This window comes from Triturus cristatus, chromosome 1_1, assembly GCF_964204655.1.
Source record: "Triturus cristatus chromosome 1_1, aTriCri1.1, whole genome shotgun sequence".
In the NCBI taxonomy this organism is placed as follows: Eukaryota; Metazoa; Chordata; class Amphibia; order Caudata; family Salamandridae; genus Triturus; species Triturus cristatus.
In genome coordinates, this window is record NC_140579.1 from 1,222,107,205 (window position 1) to 1,222,131,861 (window position 24,657).

The 24,657-nt window shown below is 40.3% G+C and overlaps 1 protein-coding gene and 1 long non-coding RNA gene across 3 annotated transcripts in view; both read right to left on the minus strand.

The window, feature by feature from the left end:
* Positions 1-24,657, minus strand: part of LOC146871859 (guanine nucleotide-binding protein G(i) subunit alpha-3-like) — a 481,263-nt gene that overhangs the window by 88,059 nt on the left and 368,547 nt on the right. For both annotated transcript variants that reach the window (XM_085651998.1, XM_085652007.1), the window contains one exon: positions 5,306-5,463. In XM_085651998.1, the coding sequence (XP_085508124.1) occupies positions 5,306-5,463 (158 nt within the window). The remainder of the gene's footprint in view (positions 1-5,305; positions 5,464-24,657) is intronic.
* Positions 15,027-17,903, minus strand: LOC146871860 (uncharacterized). Its single transcript, XR_014981178.1, has 3 exons — positions 17,867-17,903; positions 16,295-16,358; positions 15,027-15,069 (listed from the first exon to the last, which is right to left on the minus strand). It is a non-coding gene; the product is annotated as an uncharacterized LOC146871860 (long non-coding RNA).

Consider the following 24,657-nt stretch of genomic DNA (forward strand, 5'->3'; position numbering starts at 1 on the left):
AGGTAGCACAAGGCCCAAGGTCTCAGCCACCCTATGCAACACCACAGCGTAGGATGCTCCCTCCTCCATAGCCAAGGTAGGGGGAGAAAGCATGCCATGGTCTGAGGATGTATCCAGACCACTGGCCTCACCCAGTTCCTCTCTCCAGTCCAGCTCTTCCAACTGGTCTGCTAGATGGTCAATAGACCCCCACCCAGTCCTCCTCACCCTCCTCTGGCTTGCACTCAGGGCGAGAAGGGCCAGGATAGAACAGAGGTACAAAAGTACTGGCATCGGTCGGCACCAGTCAGGGTCGGTGTCCATGTCAAGGTTGAGGCCAGGGTCGACGCCAGCTGGGGACACAACCGGCGGCGGAAGGGGCGGAGATGTTCACCGGAGGTGCCGTAAGGTCGACCAGGCGCCAATCCGGATGCCTGGGGGCCCTGCGGCGCCGGAGCTGTAGATGCCGGCATCAAAGGCCTAGAACCCCCAGCCAAGTCCACGGGGCTCGAAGGCGCACCAGCGGAGTCAGGCTGCCCAAAGAGGAGGTGGAGGGCTTTGTAAATGCTACTATGTGGGGCAGGGGTCGCCCCGGCTCTTGGAAAGAGAGAGGGGCTCAGAGCCGACCCAACAGGCTTCCCGGGCGGAGCCGTACGGGGAGAAAGGCGAAGAGCAACCGTGCTTCTTCGCCTTCTTCTTGTGCTTCGACTTACCTGAAGACAAAGACTTCGAAGAGGAGTGATGGTGGTGACTCCGCTCCCAGTCCCGTGACCTCCCTCTCCACCGGGACCTCGAGCGGCGCGGAGCGGACTGCCGGGTTTCAGAAAGAGGAGGTGGAGGGCTTTCGGGAACTTTCCCGCAAAGACTTCAGGTTCATGGCCCAGCAGTCGGAGCATGACTTCGGGTCAGGGTCGCGCTCCAATCACCAGAGGCACACGAGATGTGGATCCGTGACCTACATCAACTTGTGAGAAGAGTCACAAGGTTTGAAGCCAGTCAGATGATGTGACATCCCTTGCACCAAGAGTCGAACAACTCGAAAAAAAAGTCAACAAAAAGTTGAATAAAACTCCAGTTAAAAGATTAAGGGTACCTTCGCTGGCTGTCGCAGGAAAAGAAAGAATTGACGTCAGCGTGCAGGGGTGGCGTCTAAGTAGATCCCGCAAAGTCATTCCAGCGATCACGACGCCAACGACGAACGCGGAGTCGACCGACGCGCAGGGGCACTGCTTTAGAAAAACTCTCTGGATCCAGTCTGACACCTCGGGGTAATTCTAAGGTAAGGAATCCATAACTAATAGTTTCTTTTAGATACGAAGTGCATGGGTAAAATGCGCAAGAAGGCAGCTCGCAATTAACCCATGTGTTCCGCATAACTGAACAATGTAAAGCCAGGTTGGCAATAACTGCAAAATCTGTACTGTTATTGTTTTCTCGCTTTGTTTTTGTAAACAATAAAAAGAACTTTATAAAAAATAAAAAAAAAGAAGACAGCTCGCATTAAATGACCTCAATGCAAGACCAGCTGAAGAGAACACAAGCTTGACAAAATAATTAACTAATTTTGACTCCCTAGGAGAGCTGGGTGGTAGGAAAAGCATCTACTGGTGGATGCCTACACGTACAAACTTTCCGAGGACATAGATTTGGTGAGAAAACCTGGCCGTCTATGGCGATTGGCAACTTGTTTGGTGACTGGGAGGCCAAGTGCCCAGCAGTGTGTCAGCTAGAGCCTCTTTAAAGGTCAAAATGTTCATTTGAACTTTTATAGTGGGGAGGTGGAAATCAGGATCAGCCCTCCCGATCGAAGTTGGGAAAGAAGTGCTTTCTTTTGATTGAGGCGAAGAGGGGACGGGTGGTTCCTTCCAGTCCAATGTCATGTGAAGTGTTCAGTCCACTGACCTCCTGTTTCTTTATATTCCAGTTGTTTACACCATACGTTTTGCCAAATTCGTCCCCATCCCCACTACGGTCATCTTTATAAGACTGGCTTTGATCAGAGTCGGAGCCAAAAAGCTGGTGTAATGTGTGTTAGCGGCTGCATGATAGTGGGATTGTGTCAAAGTCCACTCTGTAGAATATAGGTTACAGCATATCAAGATCGATGCAGCGAAGTCAAAGCTGGTTAGGAGTCGGATAACACAATAGGTTGCAGATACTTCTCTGGGAGCATCGGTGCCAGCATAGATGTTTGAGGGACTGACACTGGTTGTGGCACTGAGCCAGATGCCGGTGCCAAACTTTAAGAGGGTTGAAGGGGCCCAGGTTGTGCGAAGGGTGAACCCGCTAGAGGTAACCCGAACTGAAGGTTCTGTGGACCTTTGGGGCCCTAAGGTGTGCCACAGAGCCAAAAGTGAGCCACAAATGCATAGCATAGCCTTTGGAAAGACTTAGACTTGCTGTGACATTGGCAACGTGCAGAGGAACTTGATGCATCGGGACTAGGGATGGAAATCGGCTCCTCCGTGGACTGAGAGCGAGACTGAGGCACAGTGACTCCCTAGTACACATGCTGGAGGATGGCAGGAAATGGCTGAGTCCCACTTGAACTTGTTCTGTTACTTATTTGGTTTACTTCGAGACTTCGCCCTCAAGGAAGATCTGCCTCGGGAAAAACTTCGAGAGAGGGTCTCTGCTTTCGACATGGAGTGATGCCTTTCTGTACTTCACCTAGAGATCTCGCAAGGATTTCGGTTTCATCTGGGCCCAGTCATGGCAGCCCTTGGAGTCCGGTAATGAGCCTAAGCATCAAAGGCAGTAACCTCATGAGGATCTGTCACAAACATCTGCTTAGGCCAGTCCCAACTTGGCTTAAAGGGTTGGCATTTCTTGCGCAGTGTAAAAATCTCCTGAAGAAAAATCTGTTCAAAGGTGCAGAAAAAGAGGAACTTGGCATATGTACCTGAAGGTGCGGGGAAAAAAAGGAACTGACATACGCGCATGTGTGGGACTTATGTGCACCTCTGTTTGTCACTTCCCGAGCAGAACACCTTCGACACAGAGTTATACAGGAAAACTGCTTAAATATCCCCCTCCCCCCCCCCCACACATTCTGATGCCTATGGATATTCACAAGCTGAGGATTCTGCTGTAAGACATTTTCATCAGAAAGGAAAAAGTCACAAGCACTGAATCTGCTCGGCAAAAGCAAACATGAAGGGCCACAAGCTGTGGCTAGGTGACCCGCAGCATGAACTATACATAGGCATGAAAGAAAAGATACTATCCATGGTGACTAAAGCTCAGGCTTCAATCGGCTATGAGCACTAAGAATAAATGTCAATTTGCAAGACACTGAAGCACATGTACGAATGAGTCACAAGTACTGAAGCACAAACATGAACTGACACTGAAGCATAGGTGTTAAATATCACAAGCTTTAAATCAGTGGTTAACAAGCATTTGCAATGCAATAGGTCTCGCATTTGCGAGAGTTTGAGCTATTGGCATTGTAAATGACAACGCCTTTTATTTATGTGTTTTGAAAACTTGCTAACGGTGTGTAAATACGCACTTTGTACTTATAGAAGCAAGGCTGGCAGTAAAAGAAGTGCAGTTACTGGCAGCCTTGCTTCTTGAAAGCAAAGACTATAAACACCGCTTGCATATTTTCAAAACACATAAATAAAAAGTATTGTCATTTAACATGCCAATAGCTCAAACTCTCGCAAACGAGGGATGCAGGACTCACAAATGCGCTCACACTCTCACACGCACAGACGCACACACACAAGCACACATACAGAAACTACCAAAAACACAAGCACACTTACAATCACATGCTCCAGAACAAAAACACCCAAGGACAAACACAAGTACACACACACACACACACACACACACACACCCCATCACACGCACAGACATGCACAAGCACACACAAATGTGCGCACACACTCATACACATACAGAAGCGCGCACTCAAGTACGCATACAGAAACATCCACACGCACAAGCACACATACAATCCCATGCTCTAGTACAAAAACACTCAAGTACCTGCACACACCATTACACACACAAACATAAGCACACATCCAGAAACATCTGCGTGCACAAGCACACATAGAATCACATGCACAAGTACAAAAACACCCAAGTACATGCACACACCATCGCACGCACATACATGCACAATGACACACAAATGTGAACACAGTCTTTGATACACGCACAGGCGCACACACACGTGCGTCCGCACACACCCCCTCATACACGCACAGACGCACACACAAAAGCACTCATGACATTTCTCCAGGACTGCCGCAGCATTGATGGCACACAATGGCAGGTTTGGACAGACTAATGAAAGACATCTGCTGCTGGTTCCGAAAGTGAAAAGAGTTCTCGGATTATTTACCAGATAGAAGGGGGCGCGGGATCACGAGCACTGACGGGAGAGAGGGAAGATGATAGACGCAAGGCAATAATGCACTTCTGCCTGCTCTTATCAGAGGACATTTCCTAGAACAGCCCCGCTGCAGTGGAGGCTGGGGGGGGGTCGCTGTTTAATACCATCAGGGGTTCACTCTAAGCGCATCCCGGAGAGGTTCTCTAGCACCCGCTACGCAGGCTACTTCAAGGTGCTTCCCGCACCTTCTCTCATTTTGCTTTGATCTTTTATAAATCCTCGTCCACATCCCTGTAATTGACCCTTCCTTGCATTCCGAACTCTGGCCATCAAATGATATTTTTCATTCAGCCGTGATGGAATTTTTTTGCGCGTGGTTTTTGAACGTAACATAATGCCTTCTAGCTGCGGAGATAATCTTTTACATCTCCAGGAGCAGCGCTGGTTCGCGTCTTCTGCCTTGCGCTGCCCTCCAGTAGCTGTTTGTAAACATCGCTTTCGGGATCACTATTGTAACAAGCGCACGCCATGACGTATTCGCTGGGCTTTTTCTGCCGTTCCACTTGGACGGCCTCGCCTGGGAAAAGGTTTCTTGTCTTTATGGGGCCATGTGTTTGGCCCCATAAAGATAAGAAACCTTTTGCGACGAACGCAAAGCAGGCCAGGCCGTCCAAATGGGACGGCTCAGAAAGCCGAGCAAATACGTCACCGACACCTCTTTTCTAATGGCTGGCCACCGTTTAGCATAAACGGTGACGCCAGCCAATGGAAAAGAGGGGCAGGGCTTAATGCCCCTTACAGAAAATACCTACATCTCATTAAATCTCGCCAGCGAGACTGCGCATGCGCGCAGCCTACGCCCGGCGAGACCTAAAAACTACAGTGACTCAGAAGAGAGATCAATTCTCTCAACCCTCCCATCTGATGCTCAGACGTCTAATAACAGTCTCTCGAATCGCTGATACTAGTACTTACTATGCGGCAGAGTCATTCAACTGATATTCCCGGGATCGGGAGAAGCAAGCTTGAACACCACTGTCTTTCCATAACCGAGTAATAACCCCACACAGTTCCGGGGTCATCACACCCTCTTCTGCACTTCCGGCAAACACAAACAACTGTCGTGCGTCATCCTAGAGAAAAAAAGAATACATCTTGATTGCAGCAATGTTAGTGAACAGTATAATTAAGTTCCCACATGTTTCTTTGGAAGGAGGAGAGAACAATTTACATATAACTTGGGAAGCTGCAATTCTTAGCCTTCAAACAGGACGGCCTCAACAAAAATCCTTCTCATAAATGCAAGGCTACAGCTGCTCTAGAGTTCCCTGAAAGATACTATATACCCCCCAACTCTCACCCATTCAGTCCAAAATACATGTTTATTTTTAAGTGGAGCTGGCACCAGCTATCTCCTGCCTACATTCATGGTGTTCAGATGGAGGTCAGTTGAAAGGGCCAAAGACGGGACTAAGTACAATAGTACTACAGTGGTGGGTGCTTTTGTAAGTTTGTTGGTATGCAGGGTGTGGCCTCCTGACACCTCCTGACCATCAAGGCCGCAGGGAGCTTTTAACACCAAGAGAGAGCCTTGCTTTCTAAGACAGAGGTAAGGTATTTTACCCACACAAATGTTGTACAAGAAATAAAGCTCTGATATCACTATTGAGCAATGCTTTGTTATGTAACTCTAGATGCATCGATAGGGTATCCGTGGGCAATGAACTCTGCTCAGCTAGCGGAGATTGCGGAGATTTGTTAACAACGCATTACATTGAAAATATGGAATTCATGCAAAAATTCCAACTCCGCCACGTAGCGGAGTTAGCCACTACACCCACAACCCTTTGATAAAAACATTTACATGATAAAAAGCATGTAACCACTTCACAAAAGTGAACTTTGAAAAATATCAGGCAATGAGAGAGGTGATGATTTTGGGGTCACCCCTAACCTAGGTGGAGGACCAAGTAGATGCCTTGAACACAAACATCATATCATGCTGAACGATTCGGTGGTGGTTCCATCCTCTTAGAGTGCAGTGAATATTTTAGTATTAGCTCTCAGCTGAGCAGGGAGAGCCTGGCCCTTGAGGAATGTTTTGATATTGGATACTATAATGTTCACTGCACTCTAGAATATCGTCCCATAATGCTTTGCAGGGCCTTTGGTTGGGATTGTATGTTTGCCCATAACTCTGCTTGGGGTGGTCCTAGGAGGGTGGGACCACCACTGAATCGTTCAGCATGATGATCTCTGTGTTCAAGGCATCTGAATGGTTCTCTCCCTAGGTTAGGGAGGACCCCAAAATCATCATCTCTCTCACTGCTTGCTATATTTTCATTTTCACTTTTGTGAGAGGACTATATGCATTTTTGCATGTAAAGATCGAGTTACTTGTTATTTTATCAAAGGTATGTAAGGTTTCTGTTTTATTCATTGAGATGAGACGGAATGGAGTTGCGGAGAGGAGTTCACAAGAGTTTTTCTTCAACTCCGCAGAATTCCGCGTAGTGGTAGCAGGGTCCCATCCTGTTCCGCAATTACAGATAAAGCTGCTACCAATTGGCAACGTTTAGAAAAACTCCTTTGGCCCCTTCTAAGTGGCCTTTGGGGTAAACTTATAGTGGTTCTAGGATGGCATGGCATCGCTGAACTATTGAAAAAGTGCCCTAAGGAGGCTACCAATGATACTCACAGGCATACTTCAAAGGTTACAGAAACAAGAAACTAGAAAGTGCCTTATCTTGCAGAATTACAATTATACTAAGTCAACCTCAACAGTATTTCAGTGGGTACCAAAATCAAACTCGAAACAATTTACAACATGCATAAACCGTGTGGGGCTATCGGACGTTAAAGCAAATAAAACAGAGACAGATCACTAGGAGTCTGAGACCTCGAACTCTAGCATGCATTGGACAAAATTCTCAAAGACTATCAAGTAAGGTGGGGTGGAGGAGTTGAGGCGAGGTGGAAAAGCAAGAATGACACATAGGGCAAGACTGAAAAGCACTAACAAGTGCAGAGTGGTACAGTTTTCCTAACTATGCAAGGACTTTTGTCGCTACACCATAAAAGCAAACAGCATTGGCAAAGCCAATAGATTTAGCTACAGCAAGCCACTGATGTTTAGATTTATTTATTTGCAAACAAATGTAAAACGTTTAAGAGTAAAGATTTGATTTGGCAGGTTGACTAGATACTTGGTGCTATGGAGTCAGAAAGCCAAACCATACGACTCTGGGGAGGGGTGAAGGGTCCTTTGTCTAGAGAATAGGTCAGTGTATGCCAGTAAAGTCTGGGTAATGTTATATGGAAAATGTTACTTACTCTTCAAGCATATACTTGTGGCATGTAGTAATGTAGATTCACATGATCTGTATACTCCTGCCAGCTAGTGTTGGGCTCGGAAATGTGAAACTTGTCATTCAAATATGGGATCACTTGTTTTTTGTCAAAGTCTTTCCAGTAACATGGTATAGTGACTCCTCCCATCACTGGTAATGCGCATGGGCTCTGGCTCCATTGTTAGATCGTTTTTTCAGCGCACCAGGTGAGGATGAAATAGAGCAGAGAGAAACAAAAGATGATGACCACTGAAAAAGTAAAAAAAGAAGGCCGTACTACAACAATCAGCTGCTGGGGAGGAATGTGCATCTGCAGCAGCACTACATGCCACAAACAGATGCTTACAGGGTAACATTCTCGTTTGTGACATGTGTAGCTGTAAATACACATGTCCCGCGTACACTGTAAAGAAGCAAAATTGGGCTATCTCTTGAGCTGTAGCATGTTTTTTCCTTGTCCCCTATTATGGTGTGGACCCATCTTGCCCCTGCCTCTTTTCTACCCAGCCATGCCAGTAATTTGTCGCCCACGTTGTATAGACGGTATTGTGTGGTAAGAACCTGTACTTTCGCTTCATTATGTGCAAGTACTTTATACTCCTTGAGCAAGTATCGCTGCCATGCGTAGAGTAGCTGGATCAGTTTCAGTCCCAGGTTGACTTTCTAGCCCTAAGAGGCGCCTTTCTAATGACTACAAGTCTCACGCTTCTCTCGTTGCATTTTGTGCTCTATGAGGTTTTGTGCCCCGTCCCTTAGTACTGTTTTGTAGGCCTTCCATAGCGTGACTGCCGACTCTGTGTCTTTGTTTTCATTAAAATATATTTCTGTATCTACTCTGATCTCACAGGAGACTTTCTCAGCTCCCATGCGTTAAACCTCCAACCCATACCCTGTCTACGGTGCCATGTGCCCAGTGTGATCCAGAGGGGAGAGTGGTTGGATAGGCCTCTTGCTAGGTATGCCGCTTTATAGGTCTCGCCTACGCAGCGCGCATGCGCTGCGTAGGAGGGGACCTTTTGGAATCGATCAGCTTTTTGGGCAAAAACATGCACGTTTTGCATTGCTTTGTATTGCAACGCGTGCACATTTGGAGTTTCCCTTGCGGGAGCGAGCTTTAGCGACATCTGTTTGTAATTATCTTGCAAACAGATGGGGCCCCTGCTTGCTCCCGCAAGGGAAACGCTGTGTGTGTCTGGGATGCAGGCCGTGTCAGTTGCCTTTGAATTCGATGCCACGCCGCACGCGCCCTGGAAGCAGTAATACGTTTTTTTATTCAGCAAGAATCAAATGCCTTATTTATTCAAATACTTTGAATAAATATGTTATGTCAGCTGTGCGCATTTATCTTGACGATGTATATACAATAACTGCATACAATCAGAGCTTCGGTTGTGGAAGGCTCTATTGTATGGGTAATGGCAACACAAAACAAACATAATAGTTCTGGAGAGGCGCAGGCAGTTTGCTTTATTAATCAGTAACATTATGTAAACTGCATATGATTTTAAAGATTTCCTTATAAATATTTTTAAAAAGTCCGGTAAAACATTCACGTTTATAAACGCTGCCGCAATTGCATGCTTGCTTATTTTTATTTATTATGAAAAAAAGCCACTTTTCAAAGGTAAAAAGAAAAACCAGCACTCCTGGAAGCGCCCCTATAGGCATTCAGGGGCAAATTTACTGGTAAAATATATTCTATGCGATAGAACTGTTCCTAAATAACATTTCAAAGTAGAAGCTTTTGATCTCTTTGCTGTTTACACTGTAAATTAATACGGTCTCGCACAGACACCGTATTTCTCAAAACCCCAGCCTCTATGCTTATCTAACCTTCCAACATTTCAGCTAAAGGGAGTCCCTTAAAATAAAGATTGGTTTACCCTATTCTCAAGCTGGGATCCTTTCACGGGTCACTTGTGCAGTTCACTGACAGCACAGACTAAGTCAGTTTTAATTGTTTCTCTCTCTGTTGTGTGCTTCCCTCTCACACTCCCTTCATTTATTCATCCCACTCTTGTTTCTAACATGTGGTGCTTTCACGGCTCGCTCGGACAGCTCAGTCGCAGCACACAACAAGTCTGTTTTAATTTTCTCTCTTCTCTGATTCCATCTCTCACTCCCTCTATTCATCACACTCAATATATTTCTCTCACCCCCTTCTCTTTCCTCCTCAAATTTATAACCTGCTAATCATTTAACAATGTCACCCCAGGGCATTTCACTCGCCGATCTATATACAATCAATGCAGACAGTTGGCGCTTTTGTTCTGAAAGGCTTGCGGGCATGGGTAATAGCAACGCACAACAAATGGGATAGTCCTGGACAGACGCTGTTATCTAGCTTTAAAAAACGGTAACATTATATAAATATAAAAAACATGGGATGTTCAATATTCCCTCTAAAATATTTTTAAAAAACTCAGTTAAAAGATTTTCCTTCCAAATGCTTCCACCGCTGTATGTTTGGGTATTTTATTTTTATAGAAAATATCCACCTATTAAGGCAAACAAATCCACAGCAGTCCTTGCAGCGCCCCTATAGCCATACAGGGGCTTAATTTTAACAGGTGTGCTCCAGAACGCTTATTTACTAAAATTGTTTAAACAATCTAAATTCCGGTTAAAACATATTTACACAATCGGGCGGTTCATAAACAGTGTTTTGGGACTCAAAACTCTATTTACTTTTTATACTGAAAATTAATGATGCTTTGCACACACCATGTATATTTCCAAACGTCAGCCTTCATTTTGTTTAAGCTGCCAACATTATAGCCAAGGCCAGTCCCAAAAAACAAAGATTTGTTTCCCTCATTTGCAAGCTGGGGTCCTTTCACGGGTCGCTCTGGCAGCTCAGTCACAGCACAAACGTAGTTAGTTATAATTCTGTATCTTTCTTCACTGCTTCCCTCTCTCACTTCCTACATCCATGCCACTCAATCTGTTTCTCTAACACCCTTCTGTTGTCCCTCCGCCAATTTATAAACTGCTGATCACTTCAAATGTCAACAGCGCGCAATTAACTTGCCAATGTATATAGAATAGCTGCAAACAGTCAGCGCTTCGATCCTGGAAAGCTCGGTTGCGTGGGTAATGGCAATACAGAATAGACACGATGGTTATGGCCATGCGCAGTTAGTTTGCTTAATAAATTAGTAACATTGTGTAAACTGCATTTGATTTTAAATATTCCCTCAAATATTAAAAAGTCCGCTTAAACATTTGTGTTTCCAAACGCTGCCGCAATTGCATTTTTGCTTATATTAATTATTATGAAAAAAAATAACCACCTTACAAAGGTAACAGTACTCCTGGTAGCGCCCCTATAGCCATTCGGGGGCTGACTTTTAACCGGTGTCTAACGGAGCGCTCATTCGCAAAAAAAACATTTATACATGCAAATTTACCAAAAAAATATGCACCATAGGGCTGTTCATAAATAGGGTTTAAAAGTCAAAGCTTTTGATCTATTTCCTGTTTGCAGTGTAAATGAATGCCGTCTCGCACAGACCCTGTATTTCTTCAAACACCAGCCTTTATGCTTAACTAAGCTGCCAACATTTTAGCCAAAGGGAGTCCCTTAAAAGAAATATTTACCCTATTTACAAAATGTGGTCCTTTCACAGGTCGCTCAGAAAGCTCAGTCGCAGCACACACTAAGTCTGTTCTAATTTTCTGTCTCTTCTGTGGTTCCCTCTCCCACTCCCTCTATCCATCCCACTGCATCTATTTCTCTCACCCCCTTCTCTTGTCCCTCCTCGAATTCATGACCTGCTAATCACTTAATCTCAACACCGGCATTTCACTCGCCAATCTATATAAAATAAATGCAGCAAGTTAGCGCTTCTGTTCTGGAAGGCTTGGGGGTGTAGGTGTTGGCAATGCAGAACAAACAGGTTGGCCCTGGCCAGACGCAGTTATTTTACTTTAAAAAAACAGTAAAATTATGTGAAGTTTATAGGAAGTTATATATTTCCTCTAAAATATTTAAACAACTCCACTAAAAGATTTTTCTTTCCAAATGCTTCCACCGTTGTATGTTTCATTATATTTTTTGTGTAAAAATATCCACCTATTAAGGAAAACAAAAAAAATACCAACACTTCTGTGAGCGCCCCTATACACATACAGGAGCTTATTTTAACAGGTGTGCGCCGAAACGCTCCTCTGCAAAAAATATTTTAACAGGCAGATTTACAATTAAAACATATATAAACAATAGGGCGGTTCATAAATAGGGTTTGGAACATTCATAAAATGGGGTCCTTTCACAGGTCGCTCAGGCAGCTCAATCACAGCAAAAACAAACATTGTTTTACTTCTCTCTCTCTCTTCTATGCATCCCTCTCTCACTTCCTTCATCCATTCCACTCAATCTGCTTATATAACCTCCTTTAGTTCTCCCTCCGCTAATTTATAACTTGCTGATCACTTAAGAATTCAGCAGCGCGCATTTACCTTGCCGATGTATATAGAATAACTGCAAATAGTCAGCGCTTCAGTTGTGGGAGGCTCTATTGCGTGTGTGTTGGCAACTCAGAACAGAAGTGGCAAGCTCAGTTTTAAGAGTTGCCTACAGGAAAAGCGTTTTTGTTTTATTTCTAAATTTCAAACTGCATTTTTTTTTTTTTTTTAGCAAATTTGGCACAAAGATTTTTTTTGCTTGCATAATACTTTAACCAATGCTATATAACTATTTTGGCACACACACTATATATAGGTTTTAAATACAGTTGAACAGTAAAGCTCAAAATACCAAACATTTATAAGCTGTGAACTAAATATTTTATTTGTAACGCTGCAACAGTCTGTAGCCCTAGCAAAAAGGCCACGTCTTTCACTCCCTCAATTACTTCCTCTTTCACTAAATTACTCTCTCACTAACTCTCTTAACTATCACACTATCACTAACTTACTCAGACTCACTAACTCATTCACTCACTTTCACTAAATGCCTAAATAACTCTCACTATTATTAACTAACTCTTACTCTATTACTATCACACTATCACTAATTCTCACTATCTTTCTCTATAATTAACTACCTAACATAACTCTCTCATTAACTAAGCCTCTCACCAACTAACACATTCACTAACAAACTAACGCACTAAATAAATACATAACTAACTCTCTATCTCCATAACTACATCACTAATTCACTAAATAACTAACTCTTTCATTCTCTCTCAATAACTCCAACCTTTTCCTCTTTCAAACATAGTATCATACTATTTCTGTATTTTAGTAGTTATGCAATGTACCTATTTAATAAATTACACATTATTTACAAAACAAACATGCTGTGTCTATCTCTTAAAAGCTAAAAGGGCTGTTGCGCTTTAAATAAATGTTTGTACATTCTCTGTTTACAGGCAAATAACATTTCAATGTCACTTATCTTTATTTCCATACAGATTCCTTCATTTAAGAAAAACTTCAAACAAAAAAAAGGTAAGAAATATTTAATTCACCTAAACAAACAATAACGCACCCACTAGAAATACACATCTATCTCACAACACAAAATATAAACTAACACACTATATACCAACTAATACATACAAACATAAACATACACTATGAATAAAATCATACAAGCTAGTTATCAGGGTTATAAAAGATTTATTAGCAATTCTCAAAGGAAACAATGCCTAACAAATAGTACTTTTGCAATTATACATAACTTCTATAAAACAGTTAGTACATGGGATTCAAATGATTTACATTATATTATGGACCTAGGAGATGCTTTATATACAAAAATGCATTCCATTAATAAACAGATACTTATGCATCCAGATGACTTACCAAAATATATACAGCACAATAACAGAATATATTCGCTTGTGCTAAAAAAAAAACCTTATTATGGTGACGTTCTACATTGTTTTGAACCTTTAAATCTAGATATTAAAACTGCATTAAATGTAACTGTTAATCACCATTCAGACATTCTACTTTGTATGAATGCATATGTCATTTCAATTTTCTCGAATACAGTCATACTTTGTATTTGATTCCTATAGCTGAGATAAAGGGATGCCTCACCCAAATGGGACATGCATTACTATGCATATACCAACCTTTGAAGGACTAATGGAATATTTTACAACTAGCAAACCGTATAAAACTTGGAAACGAAAATTATGTCAGAATTCAAAGCTATAAAAAGCCTATATGTACATAAAACACAAGCATCTATATAGTTAGCAAAACAGTTCTGCCTCCCTACTAAAACTAGAAACGAAACACATAAATCATGGTGGCAATAACATTAATGGTTTAAGGCTACCATTAAAAACATTATCTATAGCACAAACAAATCAACATACAAACCAAGTTACTAATTTAGAAACTAGAATGCTATCAAACATACAAAAAAGAACATGCACTAATTTTATAACAGAAGGGATAAGATCAAGCAAAAGGCAATGTATAGAATCCGACACATACAATGCATTCAATAATAGTATACAAATACAAACACACAAAGAACACATAATATAATCCAGGATTTTCATAAATAAATACTTTATGGCCCTGAGTATATTTGTACAAATTACAATCAAATATCGAATAAACAATCATTAAAAAGTACACGTGCTATTTGCAAAAATCCCAAATGTATGCAATGTAACATTAGCCCTACCAAATCAAGCTATATATGTAACACTTGCTATAAACACATTAGTAAAGGTAAAATACCACCATCTTCTTTTATAAATGGGATAGAGTTTCCAGATATCCCAGTGCAATTACATTTGCAGAATTTGGAAGATAGATTCGTTTCTCCAAGAATTCCCTTTTCTGCAAATCAGCACATTGCCACGTGGGTTTCAGAAATCATTATCAGGTGCTGTTGTTAATGTACCTGCAAATGTTATGACAACAGTTACATTTTTACCAAGGCAAATTAATGACAACATGACAATCCCTATTGAATTAAAAAGAAAGTTAGCTTATAAATCATATACACATTTTGAAAATGTTAGGCCAAATAAAGTATAACGAGCAGCAGTATGGCTAGCAACAAATAGTGACGTACAAAGAATATGGAGTCACTGTTAATCCAGATTGGGAGTATATACCACCAGAAATAAGCTATAGCAGTGAATCATCAGAAACAAATGATTCATCAGATAATTCAGACAACATAGAAGAAGGAAATTTAGATACCATGTTAGAAAATCAAACTATTACCACTGAACATTTTAATATCTTAAGTTTAGCACCTGCTGAACATAATACACCCAGAGGTTTATACGAAGACAAAGATTCAGACTTTTTAGCTTTTCCAACTATTTATTCTGGCGGCCGAAGACTTAATAATGAAAGACACTTACCTGTACATTGTAGTTCTATATGTCAATGGGAACTAAGAAGCTGTGATAGAAGAGTACCAAAATCTATCACTAATATTTTCTTTAAACTAAAATAATTGCACATAAAACAAATACAAGGTTAAATTAACATAACACTAAGAAACAATTTCACCAATGGGAAATGTATTACTGCAAAAGACATAAAATTTAATTTAGAATATGTCTTGCAGTACAACGAAGGGTACAAAATACTAAAAACTATCCACAGTTCCCCACCATATTGGCAAAATTGCAAAAAAGATCCGTTTGCTATGATAAGGCAACTTGGAATAACAACGTTTTTCCTGACTATCTGCTGTAGAAACAAAATGGCACCATTTAATAAATATACTATAACGAGTTAAGAAAAACTAAATGAATGCCCAGAAGAAGAGTTTCAAAATATGCCTTGGGAAACCAAATGTAAATTAATTCAAGAAGATCCAATTACATGTGCAAGGCATTTCGACTATCAAGTTAGGAAATTATTTAATTGCATTTTATACATAGAAATAATCCCATTGGAAAATTAATTGACTACTTCTACAGGGTAGAATTTCAGCAGAGGCTCCCCACATATACATGCATTATTATGGATTGAAAATGCACCACAATATGGGGTATCAAACATAGAAGTAATACAATTTATTAATACATATATCACATGTAGTAAGTCCCAAGAGCCACAATTAGAGCCTTTAATACCTCTACAAAGGCATGCACACACAAAACATTGCAGGGAAAAAACAAACTGACATGCAAATATCAATAGCCTAAATATCCAATGCCACACACTATAATAGTAGAATCTTTACCGTGTGATGAAACTGATAAACAGTTACAAGAAAACATTAAATCTATTCATGAAGCTATGAATATTCCAGAATTTAATACACTAGATTTTGCACAATTCTTACAAGTAATACATTTGGAATATAAGCAATATATTACATGTATACAATCAATAATAGAAAAAACATTTTTTTTTTTTTTAAAGAGAACACCAGCAGAATGCTTTATTAATAACTAATACAATTATTTTAAAAGCTTGTGGAGCAAACAGACTTACAGTTTATATTAGATGCTTATGCGGTCTATATAATTTCATATATCAAGGAGGAATAAGCAAAATTATTGCACAAGCTGCAAAAGAAGTAAAGTACAATACTAATGTAAGAGAAAAACTTAAACACATAGGAAACAAATTCCTAAACTGTACAGAAATAAGTGATCAGGAAGCAGCTTACCTCATTCTTCAGATTCCATTACGGAAAAGTTCTAGGTCATTTGTATTTATTAATACTAGCCCTCCTGAAAAAAGGACTCATTTAATGAAAGATGTAGATACTATACATTCATTACCAGATACCTCAACTAATATTCAATGTGAAAATATTATAGCAAAATATTGCAAACGGCCAAAAGCATCAGAGCAATGTACATTAGCTGATTATGCCTCAATTTATAATTATAATCCTGTAGTGACTGAGCCACTTTTGTGGTCTGACACCCTTGATGACCCTCAACCACCACCATTTTGTACTGACTTTAGTGTGTTATGTTACCCTAGCCTTAATGTAGGATGGTTTTGCATATGCCTGCTTCTCTTCTGTCCTGTAATCTTGCTGTCTTTTAGTAGAATAGTCTTGCCAAGAATAGAAGGTGTGGGATGTTGAGGTGCAGTGTTGTGGGTGATGGTGCACACATGTGCTCAATGTTGTATACTGAGGGATAAAGTCTATAGTGTTATTTGGGTTATGTGAATTATGTGTTGAACTATTGCCTTTGACATGGTTTCATGTCATTCTGATTTCTGACTTTACCTTGCTTTATGGCAATGCTGACTATTGCCTTCAACATGGTTTCAGGTCATCCTTGCTTTTCTGATACCATCTTGCTTTGGGCCTTTCTGTGTGCATGGCTTAACTAACTCCATTTTCATGACTGAAGCTATTTTCTGTGCCTGCACGAAGCTGCAGAGGTGGGGAGGGCATGTTTTGCTCTTCTCCTGTTTTTTCGCACTTTGCTGACTAGAGAGAACTGGTTCTTATCAGAGGAATGTACATGGTCTGTCTGAGCCATAGCAAAGGCCTGATCAACCGATGCAGTGGCCTTGGAGCAGGCTGGTACAGACTCATGAGAACGAGGGGGCGAGGCTTGCTAGAAGCTTCGTTGTGTTTGAATTTGTATTAAAAAAGGGGAGCCTACACTGGCCTGGTGGAAGTTCACGCCGTGGAGCAGACATGTTGTCACGGAAGAGTGGGGGCTGGTGTCACCTCTGAGCTTTCACCCGGTTCAAGCAATGGACTCCCCTTGAGAAAAGTGGGGTGAAATGATGGCGCAGTAGGTGAGGTGTCTCTGCTACAAACGGTCTCTTGATTCTTTTCTGAATTCTTTCCTTCTTATTTTCTGATTCTTATATCCAGACATATATATTTCTACATATATATTTGCTTTGATTGTGTATTTCAATTGGTTATTTGATATGTGAGAGTCTGCCATGATCAATATATATTCGGCCTGCCCGTGATTGAAGAATTGTGTTAATAAATTTTTATATTCCATAGGTTTGAATTCGTCTTTTACTTGTCTTAGGAGGTGATGAGTGTGCCCTCCTGGCAAGTGCTGTGCAAAGTATATCTCGCTCTAGAGAAGTGTGTGTGTTACCTTGGTCTAGAGGAGACTCATGTGATATTGTTTTCTTGCCTTGCCTTTGGGGGAGTGTTGAAAGTTTGCCCACCTTAGGTGGTGCTGTGTATATGTTATATTCCATAAGTTTGGAACTGATATTCTCGCCCTGGGAAAGTGACGGTACATACCTTGGTCATTGGGAGATCTGAGACCTTTCATTACAAATCCCAAAACAAAAAAAAAAAGGATAAAATGACTGACAATTTAATTGCAGAAACCAATTTGTATAGCTCAGATGAGGAAGAACTTGAAATAAACAACATAAACTAAGAGGAAGAAAATATACACGTAGACACAAACTATACCTTAACTAAACGCACCAGTAGAAAAAGTATACGCTATTGCAGGTTAAACAAAAACACTGATTCTGAAAATTATCATAGAGAATTGTTAATGCTTCACTATCCACTGAGGGAAGAAAGCAAAATAATTTTAAGTAACATCACTTACTACGAAAGATATAAAAGATATATGCAAGTTAAGGACATTGTAGATGAGCATCATAATAAATATAATAAAAATAATGAAATTATTACAGAACTTCGTAGTAATAGCAACAATGAAATACTAATTACCCCTCCTACATCACCACTAATAATACCATCTAATATAGCAGACGCTGAGGTATACAATAATGAACAGGGGATTATATATGACTTGTCATTAGATGTAGGTATTAGAAGCATAATTGAAGAAGAAAGCCTAACTAATTCTATCTTACCGGATGACAAATACTATAATATTATGCATAATTTAACAGAGGAACAACTAAAGTTTGTTTACTATAATTTACACGGTTAAAAACTAAAAAAACACCATGCTATACATTTTGCACTGGTGGTGCAGGAGTTGGAAAGAGCTTTCTCATTACTGCACTTTATCAAATACTACATTACAATACCAAAGCTGGTGAAAATCCAGACAATATTTATATATCACTTACAGCTCCAACCGGCAAAGCAGCACATAATATTAATGGGAGAACACTGCATAGCACTATCAAAATACCTGTGTCACAAAGTTCAAATTATAAACCACTAACTCATGAACATAGAACAGCTCTACAAAGTCAACTAATGCATGTTAAAGTGCTAATAATTGATCAGATGTCTATGGTTGGAAGATATGTTCACTTTTATACATAACAGTATACAGAAATAAAAACATCCAACCAGCCTTTTGGAGGCATTTCAATTTTAGCTATTGGTGACTTTTATCAATTAAAGGCAGTTTTTGACAGCTATGTATTTGAAAATATTAAGCATTCGTATGGACCTCTAATGACTAACTTATGGGTAGAACATTTTAAACTATTTGAACTAACAAATATAATGTGCCAACAAAACGACCTTCAATTTGCAGGATTACTAAACAGATTACGAGAGGGAAAACATACATGCAAACATATTTTAGACAAAGCAGCGTGAAAAAAACCCAGATAACAGTATTAGCAAAACTATCCCATACATAATGTCAACTAACAATGAAGTAAATGACTTTAATAATAAAGTATTATTACAACATAGCCAAAAATATCCAGTTTTCACTACAATTGCAAAAGATATCCATCAGTTCAGATCTTGTAGAAAAAGAAAAAAAAACAATATTAAAACAATTACCAAAAGATCCAACAAAAACTATGGGACTTGCCCACAAATTACACATAGCTTTAAAACTACTCTATGATTTCACTTGTAATGTTGATGTTAATGATGGGTTAACTAATAGAGCTTCAGGTATAGTCGAGTTAGTTGAGAATATGAATACTACACCATTTATCATTGGGTTGCATTTGATAATAAAACAGTTGGAAAAATTACACGAGAACAAAACAAACTCTTATATCAATCACATATTTCATCGACATGGACATCAATACATCCTATAGCTAGACATTTCCAATTCACAAAATAATTTATAAACATTATACGCAAACAATTCCCATTACGCCAAGCATCTGCAAGAACTATACATAGAACAGTTGAAACTATAGAACCACTTTATATACTTTAACAGTAAAATACATCACTTACATTATGTAGCTTTAAGCAGAGCAAAATCTATATCAAACATACATTAAAAACTTTAATGAACACAAAACTATAATACATTCTAAAGTAAAAGAAGAAATGCAAAGATTAAGAACACATATGCGGTTAGAAATATCAGTATCACAAATAGAAACATACAGCACACATTTAAATATTATCACACAAAATATCCGTTCACTTCAAAAACATTTCAAATCACTATCATCAGATAACAAGCATTGAAAATGCAATAGGTCTCGCCCTCGTTTAAGTTAAAGCAATTCTGTTTGAAATTAGGTGGCTTTTTAGCTTTGCTTTTATTAGTGTCTTTCAAACTTTCATATACATAACATGCATATGTAAGCATATATGTATGCATGCATTTATATTTGTATTTATATAGATATGCAGGTATATATAAAGGCAAAACAACGAAGAATACAAAAAATCAACACGAAACCCGAAAAAGAATTGGAGACGCTGACGACAGTAATTAGTTAAGACCCAATCAACAATCCAATGGTTATAAATTTAACTGATGTTGTTTTAAACAAAGCGGAGGAGCAGCTTCTAACATTGGGTCTCTCTTATTGCCCTGCTGGATCATTCAATTATGCAACAACAAGGATGGACATTTTTAAGAGCATGAGGAAACTTAAACTGAAAAAATACTTCCTCCAACGAGGCCCAAACAATGTAAATAGCGTAACTGAAACTGATCTAACGGCCAAACCTAACCTCCACAGAGGAATGAAGGCTGTAGCCGACTGGATGAACGACAGCAGACTGAAGCTGAACTCAGACAAGACGGAGTTCCTCATTCTCGGACCCACCCCATCAGCCTGGGACGACTCTTGGTGGCCCACGTCCCTAGGCACAGCCCCTGAACCCACGGACCACGCACGCAACCTGGGGGTCATCCTCGACTCCACTCTCTCCATGACCAGGCAAGTCAACGCCGTCTCCGCGTCCTGCTTCAACACCCTCCGTATGCTCCGCAGGATCTTCAAATGGATCCCCCTCGACACGAGAAAAACCGTTACCCAGGCCCTCATCACCAACAGACTCGACTACGGGAACGCCCTCTACTCAGGAACTACAAACAAGCTCCTGAGACGACTCCAACGCATCCAGAACGCCTCGGCCCGACTCATCCTCGACGTCCCCCGCCGCAGCCAGATCACACTCCACCTGAGAGGCCTGCACTGGGCTCCCCGTCAACAAAAGGATCACCTTCAAGCGCCTGATCCACGCACACAAAGCACTGCACAACACCGGACCCACCTACCTCAACAACCGACTCAGCTTCCACACCCCCACCAGAAGCCTCCGCTCAGCCAACCTCGCCCTCGCCACAGTCCCCCGCATCCGAAAAACCACCGCCGCCGGCAGATCCTTCTCCTACCTCGCCGCCAAGACCTGGAACACTCCCCACCATCCTACGACAGACCCAGGACCTGCAGGCCTTCAGAAGACTCCTCAAGACCTGGCTCTTCGACCAGTAGCACCCCCCTCCCCAGCGCCTTGAGACCCTCTCGGGTATGTAGCACGCTTTACAAATGCAGTGATTGATTGTTTGATACAGGATCTCTGGCGGCAAGTCCACCAGGTTGCAGTCTAACCGCCTCTGACTTGCCTCTTCTATCAGAATTACAAGAACTGGTGAATGAAAACATTGACATTTCATCAAACAGTGAAATGAAGCACTCTCAAACACAACGGTCCAAGTGGTTTAAAAAATAACTCCTTTTAAACCAAAATCGACCTTTAACCCCATAACTACCAGGGACTCAATTGAAATCTTCCAAGAACAATTGATTACAAGCATTAAGCGACTCAATCATCGAGTACAAAAACTACAAGATCGCGCTCGAACAAAAAAAGAACTTAAATATCATATGTTAATGAAGAAATTAAAGGAAAATAATGATATAATTATTCGCAGTGCCGACAAGGGAGGCAATGTTGTGTTGTGGAAAAGGAGTGAATATATCAATGAGGCAATAAGTCAACTTGCAGACAAAGACTGCTACCACCGCAGCGATCATCTCAAACTCAGACATATCTACAATGACTATTATTTGAAACTAATAGCATGGAAAAATGCAGGTCTACTTTCCTCTCAAGAATATAAGTTTCTACGTAACGACAAACCAGTAACCCCAGTATTATACTTCATACCGAAGATACACAAGAACCCTGCAAAGCCACCAGTCAGGCCAATCATATCTGCTCGCAATAGTCTTTTGGAAAGAACTTCCCAATATGTGGATTACTACCTGCAAGAATCCGTCCAAAACCTACCCTCATATATAAAAGATACAGGCGATTTTCTATCCAAGATTCAAAACATTGATTGACAAAGTGATTATTTACTCATCTCAATGGACGTGACTTCACTCTACACGCCCATCCATCATGCGGATGGTATTAAGGCATTAAACCATTATCTGGCCCAAAGACCATCCAACTGTACACAACACAATAAGATGTTGACCAATATGGTGGATTTTTGTTTAAATAACAATATCTTTATTTTCCAGAATGTGTTTTATTTGCAACAGCGCGGTGTAGCGATGGGAGCCAGCTTCTTCCCTAGCTATGTCTGTTTACACATGGGCTGGTGAGAGGAGCTGGTTCTATTGAAAGACTATACCAATATTTTCAATAGTAAGGTTAAAAAATGGCTGAGATTTATAGACAACCTGTTTATAATATGGCATGGTTCAATAAGTGAAGCTGAAAAATGTGTTAATGATTTGAATGTCAACAGCCTTAACCTGCATTTTACAGCGTCCATAAGTGCTACCACTGTGAATTTTTTGGATGTACAGTTATATATTGAGAATGGGCATCTAGAAACTAAATTGCATAGGAAATTAACAGCAGGTAATTCAATTTTACATGCAGGCAGCGCACATCCAACATCTGATACAAAGCATTCCCTATGGGGAAATGCTACGTATCAAGCGTATTTGCAGTCAGGAAGATGAACTTTATTTGGCCCAACAAGCGAGTAAGGAGAGATTCCTGGCCAGAGGATATTCATGTAGCTGCATTGATAGCGCAATCACTAAAAGTATGGCAGTAACCAGAGTGAGCCTCATCAATAAACATTCTAATGAGAGTGAAAGAAATACACTTTCAGATTCATCTTTGAATACAATAGACAGGAAAAAGCCTTTAGGAATATTATCAAAAGAAACTGGCCACTCATTCGAGAGGACCCAGTGATCGGCCATCTACTCCCTAGAAATCCGTTAATAACTTACAGTAGGGCATCCTCCATGAAAGACACCCTAGTAAGGAATGACCCGTTTACACCAGTAGGGGGGACCTGGCTTTCACAAAGAACAGGCTTTTTTCCTTGCAGAACATGCAAAGCCTGCCAACATGGCATTAAAAAATCCACCTATAACAGTCCATTTAGTGATCAGGAGAAGAAGATCAATAAGGCCATGACTTGCAAGTTTGATCATGTGGTATATGTGCTGGAGTGTCCCTGTGCCCTACGATATGTAGGAAGTACTATACTACAGGGGCACAAAAGGATACTCCAGCACATTAGGGCGATCAAAAACAAAGATACAGCCTACCCAGTGGCACGACACTTCGGGGAAGTACAGAATGCCAATCCCAAAGATCTCAAATACTTTAGTGGACACCGTCCCGCCAAACAAAAGAGGAGGTCATAGAGAGAGGAAATTGAGGCAACTAGAAACACGTTACATACTAGACCTCGACACTAAGGCCCCTGGGGGCCTTTATGTAACTGAAGAACTCTACACCTGCATGTAACATGGGACAGTCAAACAGAATAAAAGCCATTTCGGCATTGATAATAGATAAACTTAATCTAGGAGCTTCTTAAAATCAAATACTGTTTAGTTTTAATCAAATCAAACATTCAAATCACTGTGATTCTAATCGGAAGTAACTCAAGTATCCGTTGATTCCTATCTATACACAGTATTTGCACAAATTACTTTGCACATATATATTTTTTCTAAATCTTTTAAAGGTTTTTTTTTTTTTTTTACAGAAATTAAATGGAGTTCTCATTAGATATTTGCACATAAAACAATGGCTGAGCAATTGTGCTATAAAAAAGAAAATTATTTGAAATGATAATACAATGTAAGAAGCGATTACATGTTTTTTAATTGACCACAAATGATACTTTTTAATACGATTTAGACATATGGTGACAAGTATTGGAAGTACTCTCATACATTTATATTTAAAGCATTGGATGTTTTTTTTTTCAGGGTACACCAATAGAAAATATGAATATTGGGTAAGGTGGTACCCTAGAGGAAATACATATACAGTCTTTTTATTGAATGTTTGTAAAAATATTAAGTGTAAATATTTTATATATGGATATTTATTTATATATTTATATATCTATTTAATATTTATTATATAAACAATTTTGTGGTCTTTCTGTACCAGGGCCAAGGTTAATCAGGTATTTAGAACTGAATGCCCCGCAATCGTTACGCAATACATACTTAAATAAAAAATGTTGACTGGTCCGTAATTCAATAACATGCCGTGATGATATTTTAACATGCATTGTTTGCACGAAATTATTTGCTTAAGCACTCGTCAAATGGTTTAAAAAATTGCATAAAAAACAGCACACAAAAAAAGTGAGTAAAGTTGTGGAAAAAAAAAGAAAAAATGAAAGAAAGAAAAAAAACTGATGCACAAGGGTATTTAAACCAATCATGTACTGTGTTCCGTGTCATGTGATCAAAGCCCTTAGGGGTTGAAACGCGTCATGCTGGTGGTTGTATTTTGGTGAAAATAAATTAATCAATCTGCACCTATCTTGTGGTCCGTGCTCCTGTTCCGCCAAAGTTTGGAGAAGGTTCGAGTTTCAA